This window comes from Moschus berezovskii, chromosome 2 (genome assembly GCF_049115385.1).
Source record: "Moschus berezovskii isolate FMDL1 chromosome 2, NW_MosBer_1.0, whole genome shotgun sequence".
Taxonomy (NCBI): domain Eukaryota; kingdom Metazoa; phylum Chordata; class Mammalia; order Artiodactyla; family Moschidae; genus Moschus; species Moschus berezovskii.
In genome coordinates this window covers 29176208-29191041 of record NC_142461.1, presented here as the reverse complement: position 1 = coordinate 29191041, position 14834 = coordinate 29176208, and the positions used below count along the sequence as shown (strand labels likewise).

Here is a 14834-nt window from a genome sequence, read left to right as displayed (position 1 = left end):
AAATCAGCAAGAGTACACAAATTTTAACTGGTGATTGTGTACAAAGTAGCAAGGGCACTGATTTTTGGCTATATATTTTGTAGGACTATTGCCGAGATTAAATGTTCTCAAGGAAACAAGTAACAACACGCTTGTTACGTTGGAAGCCTCAATAAACGGTGTTAACGCCCCCCGTCCCCCGCCAAGAGTTCAGTTCAGTTCAGTCGCTCAGTCGTGTCCGACTCTTTGAGACCCCATGAATCACAGCACGCCAGGTCTCCCTGTCCATCACCAACTCCCGGAGTTCACTCAAACTCATGTCCATCGAGTCGGTGATGCCATCCAGCCATCAAGAGTAGACAGCACCTAAACCGGGTTTTAGACTTCGAGACCCCAATATCTCGTTTAAGGAATTGGAAGGAGTTCCGATGCGTGAAAGGCGGGAGAATTTGCATAAAGTTGAGACGGAAACAACTTTTCCGTGTAGCCGAAGCTGTTTTTCAGCCGATCGAGTCACGCGCTGGTGTTTGTTTATTTGCTGAGGGGAGGGAACTGGAAGGACCAGTACGTCGAGGGTTGAGTAAAGGGACGCCCGCCGCCCTAACCAGAGAAGAAAGATCCCACGGGGGCTTCTGGAAGCTGATTTCCTGCCGCTTCGGGCCGCCTCACACCAGGAATCCAGGCCAGGACCGGCCTCCCTAGCCGCCCTGCCCACACAGGGGGAAGAGAACTGGCTGGGGTGGGCAAAAGCGGAGAAACAGCCCCACTGTCAGGACGAGGAAGACGCCGCCCAGCGCCGCCAAAACACACACCTGCGTAGGAGCAGGGTCCCCAGCAACCCCCTGCGCGCAGGCGCCGCTCACCCTATCCCGGCGGTTGGGGCACATCACGTGCCGGGCTCGTCGCTCCGCCGGCACGTGACCGTCCGCGGCCTGGGCGGCCCTCGCCGCGGTGTGCGCCCCCTTCCGCCTGACGCGCCCCGGGCGGCGGCCGCGCAGCCCTGGCTCCTCGCGGGCTCGGGCGGCGGCTGCGGCGGGGCTATGGCGAGTGGCGGTGGCGGCGGCGGCACCGGCACTGGTGGGGGCCCGGGGCTGGGCCTGAGCCTGGGCCTGGGCCTGGGCATGGGTGAGGCCACCGGCGAGGCGGAGGAGGAGGCGGCCACGGCCGAGGCGGTGGGACGCCTCGCCACGGCGCTGTGGCTGCGGCTCCGCGGCTGGGAGGCGGCGCTGGCCGCAGCGCAGCGGCTGCTGGTGTGGGAGAAGCCGCTGCACAGCCTGGTCACGGCGGCCGCGCTCAACGGCCTCTTCTGGTAACGGCCGCGGAGGAGGGGGCGGGGCCGGGCAGCGCGGGAGAGCGGGGGCGGGTGCGCCCGGAGCACCGTTCCCCCTTCTGGGGAAGAAGCTCGTCCTGGAGGGCTGGTCCACCTCCTGGCGTTTAGAGATCGTCGTCAGCCTGGGTTGCCCCGTGCCTCTGTCTTCGGGTGTCGGGTTAGGCCTGGAGGTTCCCATTCCCCCATCAGTGGGCGCTTTTCCGCCTTTCGCGATGGGTGTAAGAGCCTCTCTTCACCCACTCACCGCTGAGGTGCCTGTCTCTCCCTAAGGTTGCTGTCTTCGTCCTCCCTACGGCCCTTCTTCCTACTCAGCATCTCACTTTTGGCCTATTTTCTGCTGGATTTGTGGCAGCCTCGCTTCCTCCCTGACATCTCTGGTGAGTGTGACTTGATTCATTCAGCAAGCCCCAGTGAGCACTTTTGTGCCTGACCCACCCGGCTTGGGTTGAATGGTGAGATGCATGTACTGCAGGCCACCTGCCTCCCAAAGCACGACTACTTACTTCCCCAGATGGGAAATAAATTTCCCCTTTCTCAAAATTCATGTTATTGTGTGGTTGTTCAGTCGCTAAATCGTGTCTGATTCTTATCCATTGAGTGGTGATACTGTCTAACCATCTCATCCTCTGCCGCCCTCTTCTGACTTCAGTCTTTATTGTGTGTAGTAGTTAAGATTGTGGACTCCGCATCCAGATTGCCTGGGTTCCGTTGCCTGCTTCCCGTTTACCCTGTGTGTGACCTTATAAAAGTCACTCTATCTCCAGTTTCATAAGGAGGAGGATATTCTTGAATTTATAAATACACTTCATATGCTTATGGTAGGGCTTCACATATGGTAGGAATATTAGTTCTTACCAGGGTTTTCTTGTCCACATGTTTACTTAATAGCCAGTTTAGAGAACTGGGTGCCAGGTTGTGTGTGAGCTGTTTAGGGTGTATGTACTTGTGAATGTGAATAAGATGGGGTTCCTATTGTTGTAAAGGGTAAAGCTGGAGGAAGGAGACATACAAGCAACGTAACAATGTAATACTTCCTGCAAATGGCATTTGAAGAAAGCACTTTGGGACTGCAGAGGAAGGGCAGCTGTTTCTGGCTTGGGGAGTGTTTCCCAGAGCTCTGCCCCTCAGTAACTTGTGTCCCTTCCCTCTCTATAGCATCATCCCCGGAGGAGCCACACTCTGACAGGTGAGTTCAGACCACCCCTTGAAGAACAGACAAATGTCCAAACCCTGTCTTGGCTTTGGTGCCAGTGTCACCGCCACGGTGCAGAGCAATACGGAGTTTTCGCAGGCACAGCCCCAGCCTAGTGAATGCACTGTAGCAAGCTTGGTCCCAGGTTCTCGTGTAGGTGTTTGTGTGCCTTCTGTTTTCAGGGCAAAGGGTTGGGAGCCCCGGGCTTTGTTTCCCAGGACCCAGACAGCCTCCCTTTGGGAGGCAGGGATGTCCGCTTCCTTAGACTACAGAGCTCATGGGCATTCTCAGAGGGAATTGAGTGCCTAGGAAGCTGGTGTCTGAGGCCTCCAGGGGTCATATCATGTCTCCCCAGTGAGGGTGCGGGGTCAGGAGCCCGGCCGCACCTGCTGAGTGTGCCCGAGTTGTGCAGATACCTGGCTGAGAGCTGGCTCACCTTCCAGATTCATCTGCAGGAGCTGCTGCAGTACAAGAGGCAGAATCCAGCTCAGGTAACCTCCCCCTCATCACACAACAGAGCTCTACCGTATGGAGAAATGGAGGTGGGGATGGGGAGGAGTGACTCGAACTCCTTGACTGGAGACAAAGGATAAGGCCTGGGCCTTTCTTGAGGCAAAATTTACTGCTAGTAGCCTGATACAAGAGGTGGAGTAAGTTTTTGGTGTCCTGACACTATTTCTTGCCAAGAGAGACCAAGTTTGAATTATAGGTGTTTGGCTATGTCAGTTTCAAACTTCCTGAATCCGATGATCCTGGGCATCCTCTTGACTAAGCTGGATCACTGTGTTCTTAGAGAACATACCCTTCCTTCCACCAGTGGAGCAATAATATTTCTTTCCCCGGATAAGTGGAGCACATACCTCAGTCTCCTGTTCTTCTTAGACCCTGTGCTCTTCTCTGCAGTTCTGCGCTCGCGTCTGCTCTGGCTGTGCTGTGCTGGCTGTGCTGGGACACTATGTGCCAGGGATTATGATTTCCTACATTGTCTGTGAGTAGCATCTGGCCCCTGGCCTTTCCAAAGCCCTTTGTTTTTTCTTGGACTGACCCAAGGGTGGTTGTTGTACTCTATTTGCCCAGTTACCCATTTACAGAGATTTTCAGGAGGATGCTGTGGGATTAGTGGAAGGAGGGCAGTGGATGTGGGAAGAAGTTGGCACAGCCTCAGGAATTGACTTTGTCTCCTTCAGCCTTTCCTGTTTAGACATCAGTTGAATGAGGGCTCTTAGGTAATAGGCATAGGGAGCTCTGAGTGGACTCTCTGACCCTCAGTGCTGAGTATCCTGCTATGGCCCCTGGTGGTGTATCATGAACTGATCCAGAGGATGTACACGCGCCTGGAGCCCCTCCTCATGCAGCTGGACTACAGCATGAAGGCAGAAGCTGATGCCCTGCATCACAAACACGATAAGAGGAGTAAGGGGATCCCGTGACCAGGAGGGGAAGGCGGGGAGGACCTTGGTTTGAGGCTTGTGAAATGCCCTGGGATTTAGATACTCTCCAGACCTGTGGCTGTGTTTGTCCCCCACCTGCGTTCCTGCTTGGTCACTGCCCTGCTGTTGTTCTGCAGAGCGGCAGGGAAAGAATGCACCGCCCGGAGGTGATGAGCCGCTGGCGGAGACAGAGAGTGAGAGCGAGGCAGAACTGGCTGGCTTCTCCCCGGTGGTGAGGTCCAGGGCCGACGGGCTGTCGAGGAGAAGGCTGGGGGAGAGTCTGCTTTAGAGCAGCCACCTCTCGAGGGGATGGGAGTCGGTGGCAGGGCAAGGATGCTCCGGGGAATGGGCTCTCTCACCCCTTTGTCTGTTGTGTTCATCGTGGTTCCCCTGCAGGTGGATGTGAAGAAAACAGCACTGGCTTTGGCCATTACAGACTCAGAGCTGTCAGATGAGGAAGCTTCTATTTTGGAAAGCGGTGGCTTCTCTGTCTCCCGGGCAACCACTCCACAACTAACTGATGTGTCGGAGGGTATGGGAAGTCCTTTGTCCCTCCTGATCTTCGTGTTCCCTGTCATGGGATGCTGGCTATGCTCTCTGGTGGTTGCCCCCATAAATGTTTTCTTTGGGGAGCTCATCCCCTAGTTGTACACCAAGTTCCTGAAAGACCTTAACAGCTAAGGCCTGGCCTAGTATCCTATGTCCTGAGTTCTCATCCTTGAACTGAGTGGCCTGTTGCAGCTACTCAGAACAGCAGGCCCATTCCTGGCCCTTTGTTTTCTGCACAGATTTGGACCAGCAAAGCCTGCCAAGTGAACCAGAAGAGGCCCTGAGTCGGGAGCTAGGGGAGGGAGAGGAGACAGACCTGGCCCCTCCCGAAGACCTGCTGGGCCCCCCTCAGGCCCTCTCACGACAAGACCTGGACTTGGAGGAGGAAGAAGATGTGGCATCCAAGGAAACCTTGCTTCAACTCTCATCCCCCCTTCACTTTGTGAACACGCACTTCAATGGGGCAGGGTCTCCCACAGATGGAGTGATGCTCTCCCCTGGAGGACCAGCGGAGACACTGAACCCGGAGGCAGTGAGTGGTGACCTCACCACTCCTCCCAGCACCCTGTCGCCCCTACTTGGCCTTGTGGAAAGTGACCCAGTCCCCTCCCACTCTGTACTCCCATCTCTGCCCCAGGACTCACCCCAGCCCCTGCCTGCCCCTGAGGAAGAAGAGGCACTCACCACTGAGGACTTTGAGTTGCTGGATCAGGGGGAGCTGGAGCAGCTAAATGCAGAGCTGGGGTTGGGTCCAGAGACATGCCCAGAGCCCCCTGACGCTCCACCCCCTCTACCCCTAGGCCCCGACACCCCGTCTCTGGCACAGTCAGACCAGGAGGCTCAGGCTGTGGCAGAGCCATAAGCCTGGGGGAAGGAGTTGCAGGCACAGTAGGGCTTCCTGGCTAAGGTTGTCACTGTTGGCTCCTTTCCCTGCTATCCTGGGGAGGAGCAGTATGTGGGGAAGCTGGCTATCAGATGGAGCCAGTCCACCCTCCACCTGCCTGCCTGCCTGCCGTCCCAGGCCTGGTACAGTACCTGGGATTTGTTTTAAGTTTGTAAATAATTTTACATTTGGGTTTAGTGGTTATGAACAGGGCTAGGGGAGTCCTTCCCACTTGCCTCCCCGCCTCATCTCTAGTCTCATTCCACAATGCCCCAAGCCCTGACGGTCTGTCCTTTTCTTTTTCCTCCTTTCCTCAGGGACCTGTGCTGCTCTGTCCTCGTGTCCCACTTGGTTGTTTAGTTCAGGCACTTTATCATTTTTCTTTCCTATCCCAGCCCCCTCTGCTTTACCTCCCTGCTGTGTCCTGTCCTTAGCAGCTCAATCCCCACTCTTTACCAGCTCTTCCTCCCCAGCAGGCCCCAGCTAAGCTTTAGGGAGGCTCCTGTCTGGGAGATACACATGAAACCTGGGGTGGAGGGTCGGGTAAGTAGTTAATGCACTTCCGTCACTGTAACCCGTGGAACCTCCACTGCACCCTTGCCCTCGTTCATCCTGGCCCTTCCCTATACAGGATGAGAGCAGGGATCCCACAGCACATACGCCAGCGCTGTGGTAGTGAGCAGGACCTCTGTCTTGTGGGGCGAGGGGCTTTCTTATCTTAGGGAGGAGTAAGGAGATCTGTTTCTCTGGGCCATGGTCCAAGTGTGGTGGGACCCCCTACTAGGGTCAGGAAATGGACAGTAACATCTGTGCAGGTGTTGACTGGAAAAATAAAGTGTTGATGGCTAGAACTGCTGCTGCCTGCCTCACTGTGAGCCCTGTCTCCCTCTCTGCGCTCTGCCCCTACTGCCTTGTCCCCTGTTTTGCTCCTGGCTGTTTATTTACTTTGGTGTAAAACAAGGCCAGAAGCAAGGATTACCCTGACAGCCCTAACCTGCCCTTAGCTGAGTTCTCTGTGATATGCTTAGTAAGGTTTAGCATGTGCAAATAAGTATGTGCAGGAGGAAACTGCTTCCCAATCAGAAATTTGAGACCACTGTGCACCACAGCAGTTGTTTTCTAGTGTTGTCCACAAGCTTAACACTTATCGTAAGAAGTCTTTATCCATCTGTGTGCTGACGGTTAACTCCCTCAACCCTCATTTGTCTCTCCTGATAGAAGCAAACAAGCAGGACTTATACCTGTATTAAAATCGATTCCAAGGGGCTTCCCTCGTGATCCAATGGTTAAGAATCCTCCTGCCAATGCAGGGGACACCGGTTTGACCCCTAGTCTGGGAAGATCTAACATGCTGCAGGGCAACTATGCCCATGCACCAAAACTACTGAGCCCTTGATCTTCACCTGCTGAGCCCCTGTGCCGTAACTGCTAAAGCCCTCTCACCTCGCGCCTGTGTGCCACCACAGGAGAAGCCTGTACATCTCGACTGGAGCGGAGCCTCCACTCGGCACAGCTAGAGAAAGCTCGTGTGCAGCAGCAAAGACCCAGTGCAGCCATCAGTCAATCAATAAAACAATATTAAAAACTTTCCTGGCAGTCTGGTGGTTAAGACTATGCTTCCACTACAGGGGGCTAGGGTTATAGCCCTAGTCATGGAACTAAGATCCCACATGCCACAGAGCACAGTCAAAAAGAAAAAGACAAGACTGATTCCAAGCCCAGGAACATGAAAGAAACTGTCTACACTAACAATGCAACATTCCTACTCACTCCTCTAGGTGATCTATACTAACTCATGCTTTTCCATCAGGACCCTGAGATAAGATACTATTATTTTACAGAAGTTACTTTCACAAAGCCACAGCCTTAGTCCACAGTGGAGCCAGAATCTGAATCCAGGCAGTCTGGCTCCAGCAGTCACCCTAGAATAGGGAGCCCCTGTCCATCAAAAGGGCCCAGATGGGAAGATGCTCAAGGATGTAGGAATGACAGTGGAGCAGTCTGCTTATCTCAGCTTCACAAAGACTGGTCTCTTAGCAGTCCTTGCTCTTTGGGGAAGAACAGCGTTCAGAGGAGAGCCCAGAACTGGACAGATGGCCTTTTTCATGAGTTCACAGCCTTGGCCTCCATTCAGCTGGAAGCTTGATCTGGCAGTGCTTCCTGGCTTCTTGAGGTTGACTTCTGTGCTGCATCTCTTCTAAGTGTGTTGAGAATTTTTTCCTTCCATGTGTTTCACATTTGCCTGGAAGGTTTTCAGGGTTTCAAGGGTTCTCCCTGTCTTGCTGTTGGAGGAACATGAACTTGTAATCATCTAGAAATGTCTGAAGAGAATGGGCAAACAGTTCAAATCATCAAACAGACAATTCAGGAAAAAAGAGAATTAATCCAAAAAACAATGGGTGCCATGGGCCCAACCTTTATTTCCTTATTTAACTTGCAGTTTGAAGACAGAGCCAGAAGCCTGTAGTTGGGTCAGAACATTAACCAAATGCTTGGAGTTCCATGAGAGTCCATTCTTGACACTTGCCCTGGTCTGATGGCTGTTATTTGTTTGTCTACAGTTTTTCATTACCAGGTGTTCTGTCCATTTCCTGCCTCATGATGAAAGGGACAAGAAGAAAGCTTTTCATATGAATGAAAGAAAAATTAAGCAGAAATATGAAATCTACAGCTAGGCTAAACAAAAACCTAGAAGTCCGGGTTGGGGAAAGAAGGGTTAGTTACATGTTTATGTTTGCAGGCAAGGGCAGTGCACTTTATGTGTTCTAACAGCTAAAAGTATAATGTTGCTGCTCATAAATTTAATTTTAGGCTGTGTTACTGGGAAGAATATAATACCTAAGGTGTACTGTGCACAAATTAGAATACTTGCCTTGCTACACTTGTGGACAAATTGACAAATTGAAGAGTGCCCAGAAGAGAAGCACCAGAAACAAACGCTGAAAATATCATCACATGAAGCACATGGGGGATTGTGAAGGAACAGAGAATGTTTAAGCCAAGAAGGGAATGCAAAATTAAGTCACTTCAGTGGCTATCAAACTTTGCAGGGTTATCTATAGGACTTCTGAGGGTAGAAAATCTTTGAGAAGAGTTTGATTAATAATCGTGTAGGCAGGTCCATCGGCAGATGAAAGGATAAAGAAGTTGTGGTATATACACACAATGGAATATTACTCAGTTATAAAAAGGAATGCATATTAGTCAGTTCTAATGAGGTGGATGAATCTAGAACCTATTATACAGAGTGAAGTGAATCAGAAAGGGAAAGATAAATATTCTAACACATATATACAGAATCTAGAAAAATGGTACTGAAGAATTTATTTACAGGGCAACAGTGGAGAAACAGACATAGAGGACAGACTTATGGACATGGGGGGAGGGGAGGAGAGGGTGAGATATATGGAAAGAGTAATATGGAAACTTACATTACCATATGTAAAATAGATAGCCAACAGGAATTTGCTGCATGGCTCAGGAAATTTAAACAGGGGCTCTGTATCAACCTAGAGGGGTGGGATGGGGAGGGAGATGGGAGGGAGTTTCAAAAGGGAGGGGATATATGCATACCTATGGCTGATTCATGTTGAGGTTTGACAGAAAACAGCAAAATTCTGTAAAGCAATTATCCTTCAATAAAAAAATAAAATAATCGTGTAGGCAGAATTTGTTTTTTGTGTTCAAGGGATATTGCAAAACAGATTTAAGTGATCTTTAGAAGTACAAAGATCAAGGACAGAGAGTGTAAGAATTTTCCATCATGCAAGGGCAGTATATCACCATGTTTTGCTTTTAGTGCCTGAGGTCTCATGGACTTCCTCCTCCTAATCCCTTAAGTTTTGGTTTTTCACTGAGTCTATCCCTGGCTCACTTTTTCTTTGCACTCTGCCTGGACAGTTTCACATGTTCACCCATTTAGTTTCCACTCATATGGTGATGACTTCTAAATCTTAGCTCCTTTCCCAGAACTTTTGACTAGGCATCTCCATTTAAATGCCCTATGGGCACTTCTGCACAGCATACCAAAAACTGAACACATGCTCTTTCCCCTCACCTTCCACTCTCTGACTTCCCTACACGGATAGGCTTTTTCTGTGTTTTTTATATGCTTGTTTTCACCACAAACTCTAAAGACCTACTTCTCTCTCATCCCATACCCAGTCAATCCCGAGTTGCTGCTAAACTGATGCCCTAATTATTTCTTGATTCATTCCCCGCCACAGCCCTGATTCACACCCTCCACATCTCAACAGTTTCTCTGCCCACACGCTTGTCTCCTACCAAAATTTATGCCCAACAATGTGGCTAAATAATTGAAAAATACAAATTAGATGATCTTTCTGCCCTGGTGGCTCAGAGGTTAAAGCGTCTGCCTCCAATGCAGGAGACCCGGGTTCGATCCCTGGGTCGGGAAGATCCCCTGGAGAAGGAAATGGTAACCCACTCCAGTATTCTTGCCTGGAGAATCCCATGGACGGAGAAGCCTGGTAGGCTACAGTCCACGGGGTCGCAAAGAGTCGGACTCGACTGAGCGACTGAACGGAATGGAATAGTAATCAAGGCTCTCCTACAAGGTATCATTCAAGCTTCCTAATACTGTTAAGAAGCCTTCTGAGATCTGCCCTGTCTTGCTCTTTACAGCACCAAACCCCCAAAAGATTATCCTTTCCTCCACTCAGCTGCACTGCCCTCCTCCACCCCTGCTCTACACTCCCACCTCTCATGCCTCCACTTGCTAAACACATTTTAAGATGTGTTACTTCAGACCACACCCCATATCTGAAGGTTTCCCTGATGTCCCACATCATCCCCCCATAGCAGACCTGTATAATGCTTACTCAGTATACTGCTGTTTTTCCAAAGATCACATAGAATCTTCATACGAGCACAGCGTATGGCACATACAGGTGTATGTGTAGGTGGGCAGATTGCTCCCATGATACTGGCTGTTTGACAAGAGGCTTCAGTTCCTCATCATACTAACCTCTCCCTCATCATACTAACCTCTCCCTCATCATACTAACCTCTCCCTCATCATACTAACCTGGTTGCTTGGGGGCTTCCCTGGTAGCTCAGCTGGTAAAGAATCCTCCTGCAATTCAGGAGATCTTGGTCTGATTCCTGGGTCAGGAAGACCCCCTGGAGAAGGGATAGGCTACCCACTCCACTATTCTTGCCTGAGAATCCCCATGGACAGAGGAGTCTGGCAGGCTCTGTATGGTCCATGGGGTCGCAAAGAGTCGGACATGACTGAGCAACTAAGAATAGCACAGCACATGCTTGTTTGAGTGTCATAACAACACGATGGCTTCCTTCGCTAGAGCAAATGGTCCAGGAGAGCAAGAAGGAAGCCACAGTGCTTTTCATGACCTAGTGTCAAAAGTCATGCTCTATCACTTCCACCACACTATAGACATTAGAACCAAGTTACTGAGTTCAGCTCATGCTCTTTAAGGGAAAAGTAGGGGAAAAAATTGTGGATTTTTTCTTTTTTTGGTCACGTTGATTGCAGGATCTTAGTTCCCTGACCATGGATTGAACCTAGGTCATGGCAGTGAAAGCACTGAGTCCTAACTACTGGACTGCCAGGGAATTCCCTTGTGGACATATTTTAAAACAACCATACCAAACTGATCTGGAAATTATATTCAAGAATTTGGGCCAACAAGCTACACATTATAAAAATAAAGACAAACGAACAAATTTGTAACAATATATTATACACAGGATATAAAAAAATACACATATTAAGTTTATGTATCCTTTTTGTAATCTTCACCATCCTGCTTTACTGTAGGAACCATCCCCCCTACCCCCATTTTACAGATGAGGAAATTGAGGCAGTGGTAAAATGGCTTGCCCAAAATTGCATAGCTGGTTGTGATTAAAATACTGGTTTTCAGCATTTTGTTATTCTCACATATCCTCATATCTTAAAGTACCAAAATAGAATTTTAGTTGAGGTAGAAATACTCTTTCAACATTGGAAAAAGAAAACTGAATTCTGAATGATTTATAAATGAGGTATAGCCATGTTAAAATTTTGAACACACAAAGGTTTGTTTATAAACCATTGTTGCATACCACAGACTTCAAGAGGAGTCAAAAGATGTCAATCCTATTGCAAGAATAATTGTTCTAGTTCAAAGACACTTTAAACAAGTATATTAGGAACAGGATACTGTCAAAATTAATATAGGGACTTTCCCAGTGGTCCAGTGGTTAAGAATCTACCTTCCAGGACTTCCTTGGTGGTTCAGTGGCTAAGACTCCGAGCTCCCAACACAGGGGCCCTGGGTTCCATTCTTGGTCAGGAAAGCCCACAGGCCGCAACTAAGAGTTCGAATGCTGCAACTAAAGGTCCCATGTACCGCAAATAAAGCCCTGGAGCGGCCAAATAAGTAAAACTTAAAAAAAAAAAAGAAGAATGCACTCTTCCAATGCAGGGGAAGCTGGTTCGATCCCTGATCTGAGAAATAAGATCCCACATGCCACAGAGCAACTAAATCACAACTGGAGAAAAGCCCAAGAACCCCAACGAAGAATCAGTGCAGCCAAATTTTAAAATTAATATAGGTCCTCTGCATCAGAATCTCAATCTAGAGTCAATGAAATTGAAAAGATGGATACAAATCAGAAATTTTCCACTTGAAACAAAACTATACTTTGCTAGAAACTATATATATATATATATTCACCTGGTGGTGTTTTGGTCACTAAGTTGTGTCCAACTTTTGCCGACCCCATGGACTATAGCCTGCTAGGCTCCTCTGTCCATGGGATTCTCCAGGCAAGAATACTGGAGTGGGTTGCCATTTCCTTCTCCAGGGGAACTTCCTGACCCAGGGATCGAACCTGGGTCTCCTGCATTGCAGGCAGACTCCTTTACCAACTGAGCTACGAGGGAAGCCCATATATCCACCTAGAGAAACAAAAATAACTCAGAGTTACCAAAGGAGATGAAATTATTTGAACGAGGAGAAGTTGGGGAACTATATTTGAAGTTAGATTTGTAACCATCTCTTCACATTCCTGTGAGAAATACAACACCAGAAAGAGCTTTCTAAAGTAGCTAGAAAAATTTGTACCAAAAATACACTTAAAATTTAACAGTGATATCTTATTTCTTTCAGTTCAGTTCAGTCACTCAGTCGTGTCTGACTCTTTGTGACCCCATGAATCACAGCATGCCAGGCCTCGCTGTCCATCACCAACTCCTGGAGTTCACTCAAACTCATGTCCATCGAGTCGGTGATGCCATCCAGGCATCTCATTCTCTGTCATCCCCTTCTCCTCCCGCCCCCAATCCATCCCTTCATTCCTTCTAGAGAGATCACTATTTTTAAAAAGAGCAAATAGGGAATTCCTTGATGGTCCAGTGGTTAGGATTCCATGCTTCCATGGGCTCAGGTGTGATCCCTGGTCCAGTGGTTAGATAGCATCACCAACTCAATGGACATGAATTTGAGCAAACTCCAGGAGATAGTGAAGGACAGGGGAGCCTGGTGTGCTGCAGCCCATGGGACTGCATAGAGTAAGACACAACCTAGCAACTGAACAACAAACAACCAGAAACTGAGACCCCACAAACCAGGTGACCAAAATAAAATAAAATAAAGATGCAAAAATAAATTTCATTTAAAAGAAAGAGCAAATAATTTTATTTCCAATTATTTATAATTATATTTTTACTTTTATTGGCATTTAGTTTTTTACTCTAAAATAATACTTCATTAATTTTATATCCTAACAACCATATTAAAATATTAATGTACATTTAACATTCATGTTTTTTAAGCTTACATTTTTACATTTAGTTGTGAGTGTGCATCTTTCAAAGATATCAAGAAATTTTACTTTTTAAAATGCTGAACATTTGGCTTTAAAAGCAAATTATTGTTTTCTGTAAAATAAATACTGAAATACCGGTGATAGGAGCTGTCCTGTTTATTGTCGAATGTTTAGCAGCATCCTACCTATTAGATGCCAGGAGCCCCTCTCCCTCACTATACCCCTCCTCCTCTGGACATTGAACAACTACAGGGTAGAGACCTTAAGTTAGTTACCTCTATGCCCATGGCCTTGTATAAAATCTGATAAGTCTTGGATTGAATCAAATACCTGTAACCTGTAAAATCATATGAATTTGAACTATGTGCCTAAATTAAGAGTCTTCAATTAATCCATGGGAGAGCTAAGGCACTTCAGGACAAGTAACTGAATGTCATCACAAGGTCTGTATTACTATATCATGTACCTGAGAAAGCAAGGCAAACCTCAGTGAAGGCAGAGTCAGGCCCGTCTTCAAATCTCCTGGGATCTGAAGTCATTTCCAATCAAAAAGCTTCCACACCTGGTTATTTAAATAGTGATAGATATTTGAATAGTACCTTGCTCCAAATCATGGCATTAGTTTAACACCTCGTGTCTTCCTTTGGGTTTCCCTGGTGGCTCAGATTGTAAAGAAGCCGGCTGCAACGCAGGAGACCCAGGTTTGATCCCAGAGTCAGGAAGATCCTCTGGAGAAGGAAATGGCAGCCCACTCCAGGATTCTTGCCTGGAGAATTCTATGGACAGGGGAGCCTTCCAGGGATTGGAAAAAGCTCTTTCTGGTGTATACTACTCAAAAGAATGTGAAGAGATGGTTATAAATCCAACTTCAAATACAGTTCCCCAACTTTTTCTTGTTCAAATAATTTCACCTCATTTGGTAACTTTGAGATCTTTTTGTTTCTTTAGGTGGTTATATTTGTTTGTTTGTTTTTTAATTTGTAGCAAGGTATAGTTTTGTTTCAAGTGGAAAATCTCTGATTTGTATCCATCTTCTTTAATTTAATTGATTCTAGATTGAGATTCTGATGCAGAGGACCTATATTAACTTAAAAAAATTTTTGGCTGCACTGGGTCTTCATTGTAGTGCTCAGGCTTTTCTCTAGTTTCAGCTCATGGCTTAGTTGCTCTGTGGCATGTGGGATATTAGTTCCCAAGTCAGGGATCAAACCAGCTTCCCCTGCATTGGAAGGTGTATTTTTTAAAAATATATTTAGTTTTATTTATTTGGCCGCTCCAGGGCTTTAGTTGTGGTATGTGGGCTCTTTAGTTTCAGCATTCAAACTCTTAGTTGTGGCCTGTGGGATCTAGGTCCCTGACCAGGAATGGAACCCAGGGCCCCTGTGTTGGAAGCTCGGAGTCTTAGCCACTGAACCACCAAGGAAGTCCCAGAAGGCAGATTCTTAACCACTGGACCACTGGGAAAGTCCCTACATTAATTTTGACAGTATCCTGTTCCTAATATACTTATTTAAAGTGTCTTTGCTCTAGAACAAAGACACTATTATTCTTGCAATAGAAGTTTATTTTGTCCATTGACATCTTTTGATTCCACTTGAAGTCTGTGGGATGCAACAATGCTTTATAAACAAACCTTTTTGTGCTCAAAATTTTAACGTGGACAAAGGAGCATGGCAG

At 47.8% G+C, this 14834-nt stretch overlaps 1 protein-coding gene across 1 annotated transcript; it reads left to right on the top strand.

The window, feature by feature from the left end:
* The first annotated feature begins 882 nt into the window (after window positions 1-882).
* On the top strand, window positions 883-6952 carry RETREG2 (reticulophagy regulator family member 2). Its single transcript, XM_055398790.2, has 9 exons — window positions 883-1288; window positions 1580-1686; window positions 2465-2495; window positions 2857-2992; window positions 3405-3489; window positions 3771-3914; window positions 4069-4163; window positions 4328-4463; window positions 4720-6952. Exons 1-9 carry the CDS (start codon window positions 1020-1022, stop codon window positions 5340-5342), a joined length of 1626 nt encoding a protein of 541 aa, XP_055254765.2. The 5' UTR covers window positions 883-1019; the 3' UTR covers window positions 5343-6952.
* Window positions 6953-14834: the final 7882 nt, after the last annotated feature.